The sequence below is a fragment of the Caretta caretta genome, chromosome 3 (assembly GCF_965140235.1).
Source record: "Caretta caretta isolate rCarCar2 chromosome 3, rCarCar1.hap1, whole genome shotgun sequence".
NCBI classification, from domain to species: domain Eukaryota; kingdom Metazoa; phylum Chordata; order Testudines; family Cheloniidae; genus Caretta; species Caretta caretta.
In genome coordinates, this window is record NC_134208.1 from 155649680 (window position 1) to 155667947 (window position 18268).

General features: G+C 44.6%; 1 protein-coding gene across 1 annotated transcript in view; it reads left to right on the forward strand.

Moving 5' to 3' along the window:
• The window catches only part of PLB1 (phospholipase B1), a 117474-nt gene that overhangs the window by 70719 nt on the left and 28487 nt on the right, over positions 1-18268 (forward strand). The window contains exons 35-43 of the mRNA XM_048843427.2: positions 1520-1628; positions 7891-7942; positions 8090-8170; positions 9442-9507; positions 9881-9981; positions 11230-11311; positions 11739-11843; positions 13902-13997; positions 15000-15071. Coding sequence (XP_048699384.2) covers positions 1520-1628; positions 7891-7942; positions 8090-8170; positions 9442-9507; positions 9881-9981; positions 11230-11311; positions 11739-11843; positions 13902-13997; positions 15000-15071 — 764 coding nt within the window. The remainder of the gene's footprint in view (positions 1-1519; positions 1629-7890; positions 7943-8089; positions 8171-9441; positions 9508-9880; positions 9982-11229; positions 11312-11738; positions 11844-13901; positions 13998-14999; positions 15072-18268) is intronic.

Genomic DNA, 18268 nt, shown 5'->3' on the forward strand with positions numbered 1-18268 from the left:
GTGGGGGGCAGTTAGGGGCGGGGGGTCTGTGGGATGTCAGGGAGAAGGGGTAGTTGGATGGGGCAGGGGTCTGAGGGGGGCAGTCAGGAAGGAGGGGGGAGTGGAGGGGGCAGCAGGGGGCAGTTAGGGGCGGGGGGTCCAGGGGCAGTCAGGGGAAAGAGAGCAGGGGGAGCGGATGGGGCAGGGGTCCCGGGGGGGCCATCAGGGAACAGGGGGGTTGGATGGGACAGGAGTCCCGGGGGTCCATCAGGGGTGAGAAGCGGGGGGCTCGGATAGGGGGCGTGGGCCAGGCCATGCCTGGCTGTTTGGGGAGACACAGCCTCCCCTAACCGGCCCTCCATACAATTTCTGAAACCAGATGCAGCCCTCAGGCCAAAAAGTTTGCCCGCCCCTGTTTTGAGTGAATATTGCTGAATATTTGCATGTCTGCACTGCTGGGAATTGTGGAACTTTCCTGTCCATCAACTTCACAACTATTCTCAAAACTCAGATTGGTGGTTTGGCACCTGCTACATCTGGCTGTGAAGTTTCAGCACATTTTTTGAATGACACTTTATATTAAGGTTTCATTTATAAAGGGCTAATCCATGTTATAAGCATATTACAGACCTTTGTAGTAAGTGTATAACAGATGGCTAAAAGCACATCAGTAGAAGGAGTTCTAGAAGGTTATAAACCATGGTTGTAAACCATCTATTGATTTATGGCACACTAAAATTGATTAATCATTTATTAAAACTTTTTATTAATCCCTTTAAACTGATATATTTAAAATGAAGCCATTTATTAATCCTTTATAAACAGTTTTTAAATGGAACCCTTAATATAATTTTGGCTTTCTTTGTTTCGACTAGCAACACATTCTTTGCCCCCACAGACACAAAGGTGTTGGGGGCGGGTATTTTTGAGCAACAGTATTAGGATAATGAACAGAGGGGTGTGAATAATTCACTGCCTTGCATGTAAGCATTTAATACACAGGTCTGCGATCAGAGCGTGATGTTGCATAGCTGTAAAGATATGCACAATAGAACTTCCAGCTAAGATAAGCTTCTCACGGCTCCTTCCAGATCAGCCAGGCCAAGGGCCCTTCTGGCTCCCTGACAGAATGGCTGCCTGCTGACCAGGGGGTTTCTCATTCAAGCTTTAACCATGGTAATGTGCAGGATGGTCACATACAATGGGCCTGTACATACTCTGTCCACCTCTCCTCTTCGCCCCCCATGATTGCACTTGATGTTAGTGGCATTGCACCAGGTCTGAGTCAGGAGGCAACTTGATCCAGTGCTGTCTGACAATCTACACTAGGTGGTTAAGCCTCTGGCATCACTTGACTGAAACAGCAGTGCCCAATATTCTGCTTCCCCTGGGTGGGCACAGCAAGGTAAGTGGAGAACAAGCAGCAGCCTTCCCCTAACACAAACCAAGAATCTAGGGGGGCATGGTGAATGCTAGTCTTCTCCCCTGTGTGATGAGCAAATGGGCTCACTCTCTTCTCATTATCCTCTTCCTCCTTCAGATATCCTTTGGGAGTTCAACCGTAACCTCACGGGTTACTCGATTGGCACAGGGGGAGCCAGTGAGCCGAATGCCTTTCTCAATCAGGCAGTTCCTGGAGCAGTGGCTGAGTATGCTGATTTTTCCCCCCTTTGGGGTGCTGGGATGTGGCTACTTCATATAACTTCCTTTGATGTGTCTCATGTGCTGTTATAACTTGCACTTAATAGCGAGCAAAACCAGTCTAGTGGGTACTTCAAGTTGGTGCCTGGCTCATGCTCCAGAGCTTCTGCTGTATTGAACATAAACTGAATGGCTCACTTGATTTTCATAAGATAGCCATATGATATAATGAAGCATGTGCCAGGACCCCTTGGATCACAACAATGGTAAGCACACCAGTGGAAATACCTTGTCCCAAAGGAGAGCTTTATTGTACGATGAAAGAAGCAATGCAGCTGGGAATACAGATTGGAGGGAACAGTGGGTTAGTGCATTAGCCTTTGACTTCTCAAGACCTGGGATCACCACTCACTATCAAAAGTGAGTGTGGTGACCTTACCTTAGTCCACAGGAGGCGTTGCACAGTTCAGCACATTGTCCATTAAAAGCAAGTGAGGGCAGCAGCCCATCCTGGGACACAGCTTTGCTGGAAAAACCATTACAGGAACTGAACTGTTGTCTAGTCTTCATATGTGCCCCAGGAGCAAGAAAGTGAAGAAATTGTTTGGTCTCTTATAAGCTAAACGTTAGGGCACGAAGGGCTTTTAGGAAATGGTCTGCGTGTGGTAGAAAGTGAAAGTGTGTTGAATTTGCAATGAGCAGCTGGGGGAGAGACTGCATGAAATCTTCCATGATTAAGGCCTCAAACATTTGGAAGGGTCGGGAGGAGTGGTTGAGAGAGACAGCAAAAAGACAAAGCAACCAATCAGGCTGCTAGAATCTTATGAAGAGATGAGGACAGGTGACAGCCAGGCATAGGCTTTAGGCCAGTTTTAGACCTGGTGTAAGTGGCTGCAGTTCCTTTGATTTCAATGTGGTAGCAGCCTCATGCAGTTTGAATATGTCCTGGGAGAAGCAGCCTCATGGAAGGCGGCTGCATACTTAATCCCCGGTGTTATACTTTCTAGGAAGAGAATCCAAGTTTTCATCTTAGAAGTCTCAGCTTCTGATGTGGAGATGATGGGGCAGGATGGGAGGCTTAATACTGTATTTAAATAATTAAGCAGCTGGCCGCTGAGTTGGGCACAGCCACTGACCGTTTGGGCAGGATTTCTGGTTGATTGTGCTTGTATCTGACATTGGTAATTGGTTGTGCTAAAAAGACTCTTGTTTCAATCTTTCTCTCTCTCTTTTTTTTTTTTTTTTTAAAATCCTCCATTTCCCCAGCAGCTCCACTTGGCAGCTGAATCGGGAAGCCAAGAAAGCTCCTGCATTTGCTTTCCCTAAGTGATGACTGTTAAGGTTTTATCAGTGATCAAGATCTTGTTTTAATGTTTCATGAGTGATTTCTCCTGCAGGTTGCAAGAATGATTTCTGACTCACCCTAATATTCACTAACAAAATGGGAGTCATTGGCTAGATGCTATGAAATATCTCCCTCTGCCTACTACCCCTGCAAAAGGAGGGATTTTCATTCTATAATGAATTCATTTTTATTTCCAAATGAAGTGACTCCCTATGTGAACAGGAAACTCCTGCAGGGTTTAGGGATCTAATATCCTGGGCTGATCTTACAGCATAAAAATCAGATAGCAATTAAACCAGCTGTCCCTACCTTATTTGGTGTAAAAGGCAAGTCAGGTTGGCTGGTTATCATAGGGGATTGGAAACAGGATAACAGAGTCTTTCAGTTCTAGGTCACCAGTGTGAATACAGCTCAGGTCAGCAGCAATCATGTCTTTTCCATCAGGTGTCTGTCTGGTAGCCCATCTGAATTGAGCTGATATGTGTCAGTCTAGTCCCTAGGGGACAGTTGTCCACATGACGACAAAGGCCATCAGTACAGCTGGCGCTAATTGGACCCTTGTGAGTAGTCTCAACTGAGATGCCAAGAGTGCCAGAGGCATAGAATCTGAGCTACCTTCTCTCTGGATGTTCAGTCCCTACAGTTCATGGCTGGGACCAAACTGTCAAAGCCTGCACTGCCAAAGAAGTAACTGCGGGGTGGATGAATAAAGAACTTCATTTTCCAGGGCTCTGAAGCCAGAACCTTTCAGGGAACATACTCTGGACCCTTAGATAAGTGAAAAACTCTTTGCAACTGATGTTAATGACCATCTCTAGCTTCCTGTGAAATTCAAGATGGTGGCAAATCTGAGTCAGTTACAGACACTGCTTCATTTGGAAGTTGAATTTGCAGCTAAGTATCTGATCCAAATTCAGATCTGGTACAAGAGGGTGCAACTTAATACTCACTGAAGATGAGATGATCACGATGGTCCCTTCTGACCTTAAAGTCTATGAAGACAGTTGAGCTGCATCCTCTTACACGAGGTGTGAGTTAGGTCCATAGTGTAAAATCAGAAACTTAAAAGGTACTAAGTACTTCCCAGGTACTTATACTGCAAAATTCAAACTCTTGTACAAATCTTGAGAAACAAGTGAGTTCTTGTACACTTGCTGGGTCACCGGTGTGAGGAAGTGAATTTCTCCTCTCTCCACCTGCCACACCAGAGGACCTGGATTGGGCAGAGACAGGAAGTGGAGCTGCTCAGCTTTCCCAGCAATATTTTTACTTTTATAAATGTACTTTTGTACTTTGTCCTTTTATAAAGGGGGTGAAGAAAACAACACTCACAGACTCCTTCTGGTTCTCCCACTGCCCAGCCGCGCCACGCCCACCAGTCCTTGCCCTTTCCCACCATTCCTCATGTGGAAGGCCTATGACAGTGAAGGAAAGCAGCAAATGAATTTGTTTTCTGTATAAACAGACACTATGGTAATGTCCCTGAACTCTCAGAGGCACCCATCTTAGAGTTCATTTCCATCACACTTTATTTATAGCCTTATCGAAGGAGATAAGTTTATCTCCATGTAGTTCGCTGATATCACGGCATTGGACATAAAGAGGAAAGAATGGTTTCTCCTGGTTCAAATATGTGACTCTATTTTTGTAATGCTCCTAAGGGTTCATTCTCAGAGCCAAAGAGATTCCTCTTCCTGTCATCCAGAGGTAAAAAGATGGGCTGTAAATGAAAGCTAAGGCCAAGAGTTTCAAAATTGAATTATTTGGTGTGCCTCAGGTTTTTGTGCTAAGCCACCTGCTGATATCAAGTGTAGTGGTGGGCGCTCATCAGTTCTGAGAATCAGGCTCAAAGTTTTCTCAGGCTGAGGGGCTAAAAATCAGTGTCTGCTTCTGAAAAGGCTGGTTTTAATGAACGTATTGGGTATGTGCAGGCTTGGAAGGAATAGATTTTTATCAGTAAATGCCAGCACACACTGATTTCACCGCACAAGCACAAACCAATGAAAAAATTTCTATCGATAATTGAAATTCCAGTTAGATAAAGTAAAAAAAAAAATGTTGCTTGATAACTTATTAGTGTTTGATTTGAGGGTATTTACTTCATACATTTTGATGGGATGGTGACAGTTTGCATTTTAAAATTTATAAAGCTTTAATTTTTAATCATCATCTACTGTCTTTAATTATGATGTTTGTCCCCCCATAATCTCCTGCAGCCATGAAAATTTAAATAGATAAACATAAAAAATGCTTAAACCCCATAATTTTGCACAACCGTTAAAATTGAAATGGATAAAAATAGAAAAAATGCTTAAAAATAAAAGTTGATATTGTCTGTTGGAATTATAGAAAAAATAAAAATTGAATTCTGCCAAGCCTAGATACGTGGAAAGGGAGATACCTTCTTAGGTCCTTATCAGGCAAAAGCAATTAAGCATGTGCTTGACTGTAAGCTGTAAGCACATACTTAAGTCCATCCCTATTCAGCCACAACACTTAAGCATGTCTCTTATGTTAAGTAACAGAGGGGTAGCTGTGTTAGTCTGGATCTGTAAAAGCGGCAAAGAGTCCTGTGGCACCTTACAGACTAACAGATGTATTGGAGTATAAGCTTTCGTGGGTGAATACCCACTTCGTTGGATGCATCCGACAAAGTGGGTATTCACCCATGGAAGCTTATGCTCCAATATGTCTATAAGGTGCCATAGGACTCTTTGCCACTCTTTTATGTTAAGTGTACGCCTAAGTGCTTTGCTGAATTGAAGCCTTAGAGGATATCTCAAATTTTACTTGAAAAATGAAACTAAAAAGTGGTCCTGACTCCTGACCACTTGTGGTTGGTTGATGGGACTACGGCAAGTGCACGCTATGGAACGTTTAGTCTGCAGTAGCAGTGTCCACATGTTCAGAAAGTGCATGGCAAGCTAGTGCACTGCAGATTTACACCATGGCTAGCCATGCACTAACTTGCTGTGTAGACAAACCCTTAGTGAGAGCTGTGTGTCAGATTGGGGGAAGAGGGGAAATACCTTTTGCTCCTATGATATATGCTGTACAGCAAAGGAAAACACTAAACTGGGAGGAGAGGTAGATACGCTGGAGGGTAGGGATAGGATACAGAGGGACCTAGACAAATTAGAGGATTGGGCCAAAAGAAATCTGATGAGGTTCAACAAGGACAAGTGCAGAGTCCTGCACTTAGGACGGAAGAATCCCATGCACCGCTACAGACTAGGGACCGAATGGCTAGGCAGCAGTTCTGCAGAAAAGGACCTAGGGATTACAGTGGACGAGAAGCTGGATATGAGTCAACAGTGTGCCGTTGTTGCCAAGAAGACCAATAGCATTTTGGGATGTATAAGTAAGGGCATTGCCAGCAGATCGAGGGACGTGATCATTCCCCTCTATTCGACATTGGTGAGGCCTCATCTGGACTACTGTGTCCAGTTTTGAGCCCCACACTACAAGAAGGATGTGGAAAAATTGGAAAATGTCCAGCGGAGGGCAACAAAAATGATTAGGAGACTGGAACACATGACTTATGAGAAAAGGCTGAGGGAACTGGAATTGTTTAGTCTGCGGAAGAGAAGAATGAGGGGGGATTTGATAGCTCCTTTCAACTACCTGAAAGGGGGTTCCAAAGAGGATGGATCTAGACTGTTCTCAGTGGTAGCAGATGACAGAACAAGGAGTAATGATCTCAAGTTGCAGTGGGGGAGGCTTAGGTTGGATATTAGGAAAAACTTTTTCACTAGGAGGGTGGTGAAACACTGGAATGCGTTACCTAGGGAGGTGGTGGAATCTCCTTCCTTAGAAGTTTTTAAGGTCAGGCTTGACAAAGCCCTGGCTGGGATGATTTAGTTGGGGATTGGTCCTGCTTTGAGAGGGGGTTGGACTAAATGACCTCCTGAGGTCCCTTCCAACCCTGATATTCTATGAGTCTATGAAAACAAAGTTCCGATTACCATGTAAATCATATGCATGTCAGGTTCATTAGTATCAGCAGATGTATGTCATGAAATGATGTACAGTAGTGAAGTATTTCTAGCAAGGGCCCAGAGGGAGGTGCAGCTCATTCCAAAACCATGGAGCTGCCTGCAAGGCCAAAGCTTTCCATTCAGATTCTGAGCATATTAGAGGATCAACGTAATGATAGAGCAGCTAAATGAGGTCCAGCAGTTTAGTGTAGGTAACCTAGAATCCATGGCAAAGCTTTTTATAGATCTAGCATGGTTATTAAAAGGCTGTCTTGTTAGCCCCCTCCTGAGTGTCCTGGATACTTGCTTCAGTTTTCATCAGGGCCGAAAAACCTTTGGAAACATTATTTTGCACAATATAGAGTGTGAAGTGCTGACTCTGAGCTGTGATCCTGGGAATGTCCGATGTTTATTTCAATAGTTATTGTGCACATTTCCTTAGAATCAATGTAGGTTTGGAAATATTCAGTGCACACAAATGTTAATGCAGGGGATTGTACAGAGCTCTGGGTTTGGCGCTCCCTTGCTGTTTTAGTCGATAAGAAATAAACTGATCCAACAATTCTAACGATGCTGTCAGCGGACTAGCGGTTTGCTGCACCTGGCATCCAAAAAGCTGGGGCGGGTGGGGGGTTTCTCAGCTGCTCTCTAGGGAGTCAAACAAGGTGAAGGAAGGATGGTCTTGAGGTTAAAACACTGGACAGGACTGAGATCTGGATTCAATTCTTTTCTGACACAAACTTCCCATGCGAACCTGGACAAGTCATTTAGTCTCTGTGTCTCAGTTCCCCATCTATAAAATGGAGAGAATGCTACCTCACAAGAATAGTGTGAGGATACATTCACTCATGAGTTTGAGGTGCCCCGGGGCCATATCGATATCTAGATAAATATTCTTCCAATGGATGCTGGTCTCTCCTAAGACTCACTAATTGTCCTTTTCCACAGGGAATTACCGGACCAAGTAAGAGCCCTGGTGAGACTAATGAAAAGTGATCCGGTGAGTTGACTGGAATGCAGCATGTTTAATCTCACAGCATGAAAAGGAACAGATATTGCTTCATGGAACAGATCTGCCTCCAAAGATACCCAGTGTGCACATCAGTTGGGAACATAATGAACTTACACTTTTTCTTTCTTTATGCAGAGAATCGATTTCAACACTGACTGGAAGATCATCACTGTGTTAATTGGAGCCAATGATCTGTGCAACTACTGCAAAGACCCTGTAAGTAGCAGGACTGAGGAGCTGGCATGGCAGCAAGGCTGACTGGTGTTGGTGTAAAAACACCAGTGTAAGGAGAGCCAGCCTCTGCGTCCCATGAAATCCAAGGTTGCGGGTAGGGGAAAGGAAGTCCCTGAGTTCTGAGGGTCACCCAATATGCCAGACAAAGCTGAATTTTGTGGAGTACTGTGGGGTCTGTGTGGAGTGATAGATACTCTTCTGGCAGTGCCTAGTTTTAAACAGTTAGCAGTAGCAGACTAAGATTGTTGTGGTCTCTGCTTGCTTGCTGTGGGGTAGGAACGAGCCATTATGTGGAAGTGAGAGAGAGAGAGAGAAGAGCCTGCCTTTCTTGACCATGTCTGGGGCATGAGGTGAGGGAGAGAGGGCGGGATTCTTTCCTCTCGGCTTTGGTGGTATACAGGGGCTGGAAAAGCCCCCCAGCTAACCAGGGAAGAATTGTCCTGGTTCAGCAGTGTGTTAGGCCACCACAAGTAGTCCAATACCGCCCACCTCACCTCGCCTCCCCTCCCCGCACAAGTCCTGGCACAGGGTGGTGTTGGAGGCAGGACGGAGCACGTTGGAAGTCTCTGTAATGGTCAGTGCTACAGAGATTTTTATGCTGCTTCAGACTGTGGCTGCCAGAAGGAGAGCGTGGGACCTCTCATGCCCCTCACCCCCAGTTCTAAACCTGGCTCTGAATCTCGGGTGTTGTCTCTTTTGTACACAATCCTTTTCACTACCACTAGCACACTGAGGTCCTCTGCCCCCCCAGGGTGCAACAGAGTGGGGGGATCCTTGTGGCTAAACAGGCCTAGTCAAGCTCCTGTGCTGCTGCCAGATGTTTATGGCTGGTGTGTCCTTGCCTGCTAATGATGTCAATGGATAGCAGTAGAATGACACACCCCGGAAACATTTGTGCCTCTGTTTTTATCATATTTTGGCTGACCCCATTCGAACACACTTACCACTTGGTTCTTTCCCTCAGCCAGAGATGAGGGGCCCATTGGACATTGACTCAGTCTGCTACAGCTCAACTGAGGGAGCTCTAGAAAAGCCAAGGTTGTACTCCGCCTATCTACATTTGAGGGCGGAGTAATGGTATAATTGAGCCACTTGGTTTCTGGAAGAGAGCAAGAACATTCCACTGACCACAGCCTAGCATGGCGGAAATAAGGGGATGGGAATGAATGCCCAGTGCAATATCTTTTTGTTGTCTCAAGCCATTTGTGAGACGTCATTGGCAGTAACTCCTGCTTCTCTTCTTTTTCTGTGAGGATTACTATTCAGCTGTAAATTTCACCAGCCGCATTCAAGAAGCCCTCGATATTCTGCATGCAGAAGTAAGTGGTTTTAGTAACTCATTGGTCAGCATTGCTTCTTCCTCCCCCAGTTCTAGTAGCTGTGGGGTAGCCCAGGAGTGGCCCCTTGAACCAAATGTATCCCAATGAATTCCATAATGCAGCCTACACTGCCTTCATCTCTAATGCTGAGAGAGAGCCTGACAAATAAGACACCAACATACAACCAGGGGCAGGAGGAGAGCGAGTTCAGTCAAGTGAGGTGGAGAGGAAAGATCAACAATTGGGAAGGACTGGTTGAGTAGTTAACCAGGGCAGAAAGGGGGAGCTGCACTTGTGCTCTGCACTTTAAAATAAAGGCATTGCAATTTGCATGACCAGCTCCTGCCAAGCAAAGCTCTGACTTTCCTTTCAGGTTCCCAGGGCTCTGGTCAATCTGGTTGAAGTAATGGACCTCCTCCCCTTGAGGCAGATGTTTCTGGATAACCAAGTACAGTGCACCACACATCTCACTGGGTAAGGCAGCTTTCGCCTACTCTGGCGTCCGCACTGGCTCTCGGTGGGAGAAAAGACAAAATTTGGTTCCCTGCTTCCTTATGGAGGAAACCTGGGAGTCCTAGGGAGTCCTATCCTCTTGAACCCTAGCTGTAGACAGGGGAACCCTAATCATTAATACCCTAACCATCGCTAAGGGAGCTCTACCCATTATTATTCCAACCCTTGCCCAAGGAGCCCTACCCTTTGTCACCCTAACCCTTGTCCAGGGAGGCATATCTGTTATTACCCAAACTCTCCCCAGGGCAGCCCTACAGGTTCCTATCTACATTTGAGGGTTCCCGTAGGGCTGCCCTGGGGAGAGTTTTGGTAATAATAGATATGTCTCCCTGGACAAGGGTTAGGGTGACAAAGGGTAGGGCTCCTTGGGCAAGGGTTGGAATAATAATGGGTAGAGCTCCCTTAGCGATGGTTAGGGTATTAATGGGTAGGGTTCCCCTGTCTACAGCTAGGGTTCAAGAGGATAGGACTCCCTGTGCTAATGTTAAGGTTCCAGAGGGTGAGGCTCCCAGGTCTAGGGTTAGCATTCCATAAAGGAGGGTGAGGGCTAGGGTAATAATTGGAAGAGCTTTTCAGGCTAGGATTAGGGTTCCAGATGGCAGCACTCCCCAGTTTAGGGTTAGGATTACAGAGAGTAAGGCTCTTCCGGTGAGGGTTAGGCTTGGGGCTAGTAGGGCTCTCCCAGCGGGGATCAGGGTTGGGGCTGGAAGGGTTCCCTGGATTTGATATGGGTTTTGGCATTGGGGTTCTTTGTCTGGTGGTGTCATTGGAGTCTGTTGGGCTCCCTGGGGTAAGCCTAGAGTTATAGAGGATTGGACTCCACTGGCTATGGTTATGGGATACCAAGAGCTAGCACACATACATCTACCCAACTTGGAATTGCATGTCCCAGCTGCAGTGTAGACAATACCTTTAGGTGCCCCAAAATAATGGGACATAGGGTGACATAATTGATATGCTTAGCAGTTGCCAAACTGATATGTGAGCTGCACCACTCATGTAGGGCAAAGGGGCAGGTAAAACTGTGGCTTGAGATTGTGCAAGATGGCAAAGGCCATTTGGCACTCTTATAGAAAGGGTAATATATAGACATCCAGCTCAGCTCCCAGGTGGCATGGATGCTGAATGGCAATGGGTGAGTGTCTCTTGAATCTACACTCTTTGTTCTAATGCTGTATGTTTCTGTCACTTCTGTAACCTCTTCTGCAGAGATCTGTGTAGTTGTGTTTTCCCAGTGACAGAAGGGTCACAAGAGCTAGCGATGGTGATGGAAGCTACCAGAGCCTACCAGGTACATCTGCCAGGATGAGTGCAGTTGCTTTGCCTACAACTGAGGCAGGGCAGAGGGTTTGCCAGCAATCTGTCTGTTGCAATTTATAACAACATATACAAAAAGTGCCCATCTACTACTCTGGGGACCTTTGTTATTATTTAAAATATCAGTGTGGCAAAATCAGCAGGAAAACTCTATCCCTAACACAAACCCATAAGTGGGACTTTCCTCACCCAACCACCATCCCTCACAAACAATCACTCCCATCATGCTCAAACCTCTTCAGCCACTAGGGCAAAAAGATGGGTTTTGCCATGTGCCCTGAAGGCCTATGATCCCTGATTGTGTCGGCCCAAGGGTGGAAGTTCAGCTACATGCCCTACACACCACTTAAGGATGACAAAGTGGTTGGTGGGTTGATGATGGTCTTTTTTGTCTCTTACAGAACAGCACTTGGAAGCTAGTGGAGTCCGGCAGGTATGACACCCAGGAGAATTTCACGGTGGTACTGCAGCCTTTCTTCCGAAATACCAAGATTCCTCTTCTTCAGGTATGGCTATAGGTCACTCTCAGTAGTTAGGTTAGATGCATGCACTCACCCACCCATCTAGAGTATATGAAAGTATCAGGGTTTGCCAGGTGCTCTTGAAGTTCCCATAGGAATATAATTTGGTTTGGGTATATTATGCTGTTGGAATTCCTTGAACAGTTACCAATACTTGGATTTACATAATTTGTTTTTATACCGATTACTGCTTTAACTTTTGAGAAATTATTTAAAGATTACATTTAAGATATATCTATACACACTTGTTCAGCAAGGGCAGGTGTTAGCTAAAAGGTGTTATTGTTATACTCTTATATAGTGCTTTTAATCCATAGATTTCAAAGCACTTTGCAAAGGACACCAGTATCATCATCCCCATTTAATGATGGGGAAACTGATTAATCAAGCAGCGTATGCAAATACACAGAGAGCCCTGGCCATAATGTTAGAGCTCTTAAAGCTGTCTGGCAATAACCCTCACTGTTAACTAACAGCGTCGTCATCTCTTTCTGACCCATGATCTTACTCTTCTATGCCTGTGCAGAGAGAGAGATCTACATAGTAATCAGTCCAAAATGTAGTCTTAGGCAATCAGCCCTTCCCGCATCTTTGGCAGTAGGATGGGGCTCCAGTGCCTGAATAGTGACTGAAGCAAGCTAGTAAATCTAAGAACTGACACAAATCTTTTCTGAAACTTGAAAACCATTCACTGATTTTTTTCACACATCTGTGCTTCCTGATTTCAGCTGGAACTGGAAACAGATGTAGTCAAATTCCAAACAGGAGGAGCTGTGGTATTATAGGGCCAGAGGGAACCAGAAAATGCCAGAAATAACTGGTGACAAGTTGCAGACGTTCAGCTTCTTCTTCTAACAAACCTTTTCTGAGACTGCAAAAATTGGGCTGAAAAATCTCACAAAATCATAGGCTTTGATTTCTGCTCAGATCAGCCTTTGTTAAAAGCCCTTCCTGTGGGTTTTGACCCTGGCTAGAAACTTGTAAATGAAAAATAATAGATGCAATTTGTTTCTGAAAAATGTTTAGACCTCAAAAATGATTTTCTTCCAGTTTTGCAAAAAAAAAAAAAAAAATCAGATATTTTTCCATATTATATCCAAACTTGAAATGGGCCTGACCCAAAATCCTGGCTACAAACTTGGTGGAAGATCGCATACAGATCCAAAACTTGGCAGCGGGTCCTTACTTCTCTAATGAGCCAACTCAAAACACTTAATCAAAACATCCTCAAACCTTGAGGAAGTTCAGTTCTGGATCTAAACTCTGTGGCCTTAATCCATCTAATCCAAACTCTTTTATCCACCCCTAAAATCTCATGAGAAAACCAATCTCTTAAAACTTCCAAACCCAAACTGTTTCAGATATTACAAAATCAGTAATAAACTGGAGTTCCGCTCTGAAAGGTGACTGTGTGGGTATACTCAGTTATGTCTGCTAACGTCAGTGACAAACAACTCTTACTGCTTTTTACTCCTGTTAGCCCTGCAGAACTGACGCTGCTGAAAAAGAGGGAGCTACAAGAGAAGGAGTTTCTTCTTCTGTTGCTTCTTGTGTATCAACCGTAGACTTGTGTACTAACTTCCACCAAGCTATACCTGAGCAAACCCACTGAGGAGCATTGTGTGGTTTGCAGCACCCTTATTCCTGGTGGTGATGCATGAGAAGGAAAAGGCCCACCTTAACTCTCATATCCAAGCTGAGTTTCTGGCTGTGGCACTGGAGATCCTAGAGAGAAAGACAAAACACAGAACCCAACAATGCCATTTTTAGAGCCAGGATAGAACAGCACATTAAACATCTGAACTTTAGGGTGTTTATCCTTTTGGGGTTGGCCCATTGCTCGTACTTGGTGATCCTTCCTGGTAGTACCCCACTTCATCTCCCCAGATGGCCAGTAGGCCTTCCACATGGGAGTGTATAATGGGAATGCCAATGGGAATGCCAGTTACTACCAATAGCCTCTGCTCCAACTTCAGTGAACCAAAGTAATAAAGTATAAACGAACTTCTTGCACTCAGATGTCCTTTGCACTTTCCTTTTCAGGATGGGCGTGCAGATATCTCCTTCCTTGCACCAGACTGTTTCCATCTGAGTCAGAAATCCCAGTCTCAGCTCTCCAGGGCTCTCTGGAACACCATGGTAGGGATGGCATGAACTTGTATATCTGGCTCATCAACCAGAACTGATTCAAAGTATCTTTAAAATCATCTCCTTTGTGTAATAATTGCGGGACGGGTGGCTCAGGCCACTGTTGAGGGGACCCAGACCATTCGTCTTGAGGTCACCTATTCAAATCCATCCCAGGTCAGTGTTGATTAAAGGTCTCTTCCATCTGTTGGCTAAGTGTGAACTGAATTTGATGCATCTCAGTTCACAGCCTATTGGACAGGTGTCCACATCAACAAGAATGAAACCCATGGAATGCACTAGCTAACAGTCTCCATGAAAGAGACACTGAACACTGCATGGGCCATGGAGACTGACTGACCTTCCTTCTCACCTTCCAGGTTGGGGCTGAGGCACATTTGTATGGCAGTGTAAGTGATGCTTGTACTGCTGTAGCCTTTGCTGTACCTGTTCTGTGGAGAAGCAGAGGACTGTAGTCTCCATGGCTGTCAGCCCAGAACCTTTCACCTACTCTAAATTCACTTTTTAAAAGGAGTGTAGTCAGGGAGGATCCCGAGTTTTTATCGAGGAACCCCTGCAGTGATGCTTATCTTTCCTTTTACTCACTGGTGCTATGACAAAAAATGGAAGATTTATCCTCACTGCCTGTCGCACTTTGTGGTTGATGCCATGTTTCAACGGAGACATAAAGTTAGACAAGGCCTTAGCCCTGGTATTCTGGTCAAATTCCAGTACAGCTACTTCTGCCTCCCTAAATTCCCCCAGCAATACAGTATGCTCCTTTACTTCCTGTTCTAAACTACTGCCTAGTGTTACTGTGCTCTGTGACACAGCTGCCACGCTCCTCCCAAGAAATGGCTGCATTTCAATCACATGCAAATCAAGAGCTATGCAATTACTGAATTTAATTAAATTTGTGAAGCACCTTTCAATTCTTTGGGTTTAAAATTGCTACAGAAATGTAAGATGAGAGGACACAGCTACAAAACTAATCCTCCCCCTTTTTTTCCCCAGCTTCAACCTCTAGGGGAGAAAACTGACTTCTTTGACCTCAAGGCTAACATTACCCTGAGTTGCCCAACTCCGGTAAATTCTGTACCATTATGGAAGCAAGGGGTTGGGATGGGTGGGTTCTTGGAAAAGATCCAGTATTTTTGGAACAAGTCTGCTAAAATTCTGCTTCTCTGTTAACTGTATGTGAATATTTTCTTGCATAATAGCTCTTCAGTGTTTCTGAGTCTTATACCGTCTTACAAAAACTGACTGATAACATGGCTGAAGCGGTGTTTAGATCTTTGGCCAGATTTTTAAAGATGCCTAAAGATACAGATAGGTACCTAGTGGAATTTTCAAAGGGATTCAGAATGGATTTTCCCTTTGAACTCATTGGCAATTAGGTGCCTAGATGTTTTTGGAAATCCCACGAGGCACCTATTGGTGTCTTTAAATGCCTTTAAAAATCTGGCCCCTAGTGACTAATACTGAAGAGGTTGTATGTATGCTTTACATGTGTATGTAGCTTTCCCCCATTGGGTGTATGGATCTAGGGAGTTTCATGTTTCCTTCAACCTCCAACACATGCATTTGTCATTGCACACCAGCTCAGCAGTTTCTTCTTTCGACAACTGGACAGCTGCTTCTCTCCCTTTCCCCCAGCCCTTTTTCTAACTTCTTCTTAAAAATTTGTGATGTATAAACTCTACTCTGTCGTGAGTTTCAGAACATCAGTGCATTCATGGACTTTTGAGCTGCTATATGACAATAGAGGGAGATGCTACTAGTTTCTTTCCTCCTTGCCCTGTATAGCAATTACCCATCTATGAATTTTTCATGTGTCTATCACCATCATCTGTATTTCTGTCTTTCTTACCTACCTTCATTACATGAGTTTGAGCCTCCAGCCACTATTTAGTAGTAAAATTCCTACAGAGAAATCACTAGCATAGCTGATTGTCTGGAACATAACAGGAACTGCTGTAACCGATCAGACCATCTGTTCACCTGATCCAGTATCACACTTTGGGACATGACCTATAGCTGATGCTTTAGGTGAAGGTGAAAATAACAAATTTGGCCAGTTGTGCAGTGAGTGAGGATTTGGGAAATTCTTTCCTGACCTCTGAAGAGATGAGTTTATGCCCTGGAGCATTGAAGTTGGTGATTACCTTTATCTTACCAAGGATAACTATAAATGCTGTGAGTCAAAACTTATCCATTCCTTTTTTAAAGCCACTTCCGCTTTTTGTCTTCACCCCCTGTGACACTTTCTCAGGGTATCCAGGATTATGAGTCACCTTGTGACACCCATGCCTCAGTGAGAGAGACACTTGCTGGTGCTTACCTGGGTGTCAGCTCTTTGACACCACCACCTTGAGGCTCTGCCAGCCCTTACTTTCCCTGGCAGGTTAACCATAGGTGCACCTCAATCCCTGAGCCCCCTCGAAGCAGTCCCCTGCAGTGCCAGCCACTGGACACGTGCAGAAATTACCAGGTAAGCTGCCCACAAAGGAACAGTGCATGCGCCAGCTTGTTTGATTCAAGTGAGGATCAGCTCCAATATAGCAGCACAGCACTGAGATATGTTTATAGTGAAAATAATCCTATGTTTATTATCCAAGGCTAAGATTTAAGGGATAGCGAATAAGGATAACAATGGAAACAGAAACAGTTACATATCAAACAAAAGTATTATAAACAGGCTTAACCCCTCATCATCTAAAGTTGCTTTAGGTGAGAGAAACAATTTCCCAGCATCTCCAGCCAACATGTCTGGGATCCCTCTTTCATGATTGCAAAAAGCGCTGTCCTGTTTTCTTCCTCTCTGAAAGATAACAAAATATCTCCTTGCATTTTTTTTTATATTCTTCAAAGCTCATTTCTGAGCCCCAGAGACAGGACAACCCCTGTTGGTTTAGTCTCCAGTGTCTTTTCATCCCCTTGTTGACCTCATATGTAAATTGAGCTCATATTATGTTGGCTTACAATGCTTAATTTACAGAGATAGACAGGTGAAAACACATCCTAACTTCTCTCTGGAAAAAACTTGTTTTTCTCTTTGGTTGGTGACAGACTTTAAAACATATGTTCAGTACATATACACAATTACTTAAATATTCTCTCTACATACATGATGCAATGATTGAGGATCAGTATGACATATGCTTTTATTAGAGACTTCACATGATATTCTATATGGATAAATACTATGAAAGCAGTGTGCTAGGGTGGTGAGTGTCAGGCCTGCTAACAGTTGTTGTTACAGAACAGTAAATCCTTGGCCAGTTGGCATCAATGGGCTTCTGTGTCACACCCCTGAGACAGTGGGTTCCACAGATTCACTATAGACTGTGGGAGGTATTTCCTTTTTATCAGGTCCAAGTTTACTTGGTATTAATTTAATAAGGCGACCAGTTACTCTCCTTTTGCAGAAGAGTGAAAATGAATGTTGGATTTGTTTTTCCCTACATCCCTTACAATCTGATATTCAAAACGCCCTGGAAACTGTTGCCTTGCACTGTTGCTGTCTATTCTGGACCTATTCTGTGGACAAACAGGGTTTTGAAATGAGTCTTTAACATGGCAAGCCCATAGCACTTTGTGGAAGCCGTGGGTACATGCTCATAGTGGCACTTTCCCTACTGAGACAGCTCTGATGTGAAGTCTTCATAATTGCAGTACAGTAGCTAAGTTACACGAGAGGCTGTTTCTGGGGAGTTCCATCTGTCATTTAGCATATCTGTTATTACAGAAAATGACTTCAGATTCTGATGTTCATGGGCTCCATCTGTTCCGTCCCTTTGCTTCTCTAACTCAACACAGCAGATGTTGTGTATGTGTGACTGTCATATTTGCCAGGCTATAGAGACGAAAGGTCTATAGCAAACCATTTATAAGCATAATGGGTTAATTTAAAGGATGAAAGTCTGCAAGTGAGAGGGGGGTGGATTTCTGATTTAAACCATTTGGAATAACTCTGCTCTTCCAGTAGGAAAGTCTCTTTGACCCTGCGCCTTCAGATTCTGGGTTCTGTATTACTAGTTTATTAACAATCGTGCAATTCTCATTAGGGAGAAGCAAGCCTCCTGGTAGGGGTGTTTAATCTATGAGAGTCCATGTTTCCTGAGGTAGATGCTGGGTACCAAGACCACCATCCAAATTATACAGCCACTGTGGGAAAAGGGTGAGCCGTGCATGCCAGGCTCCTCCCCGCTGAGGCAGACAGAGCTTCCCAAACTTCTCCACTCCCTAGACTGGAGTGGATAACAGATCCAAACAGCCCTGCA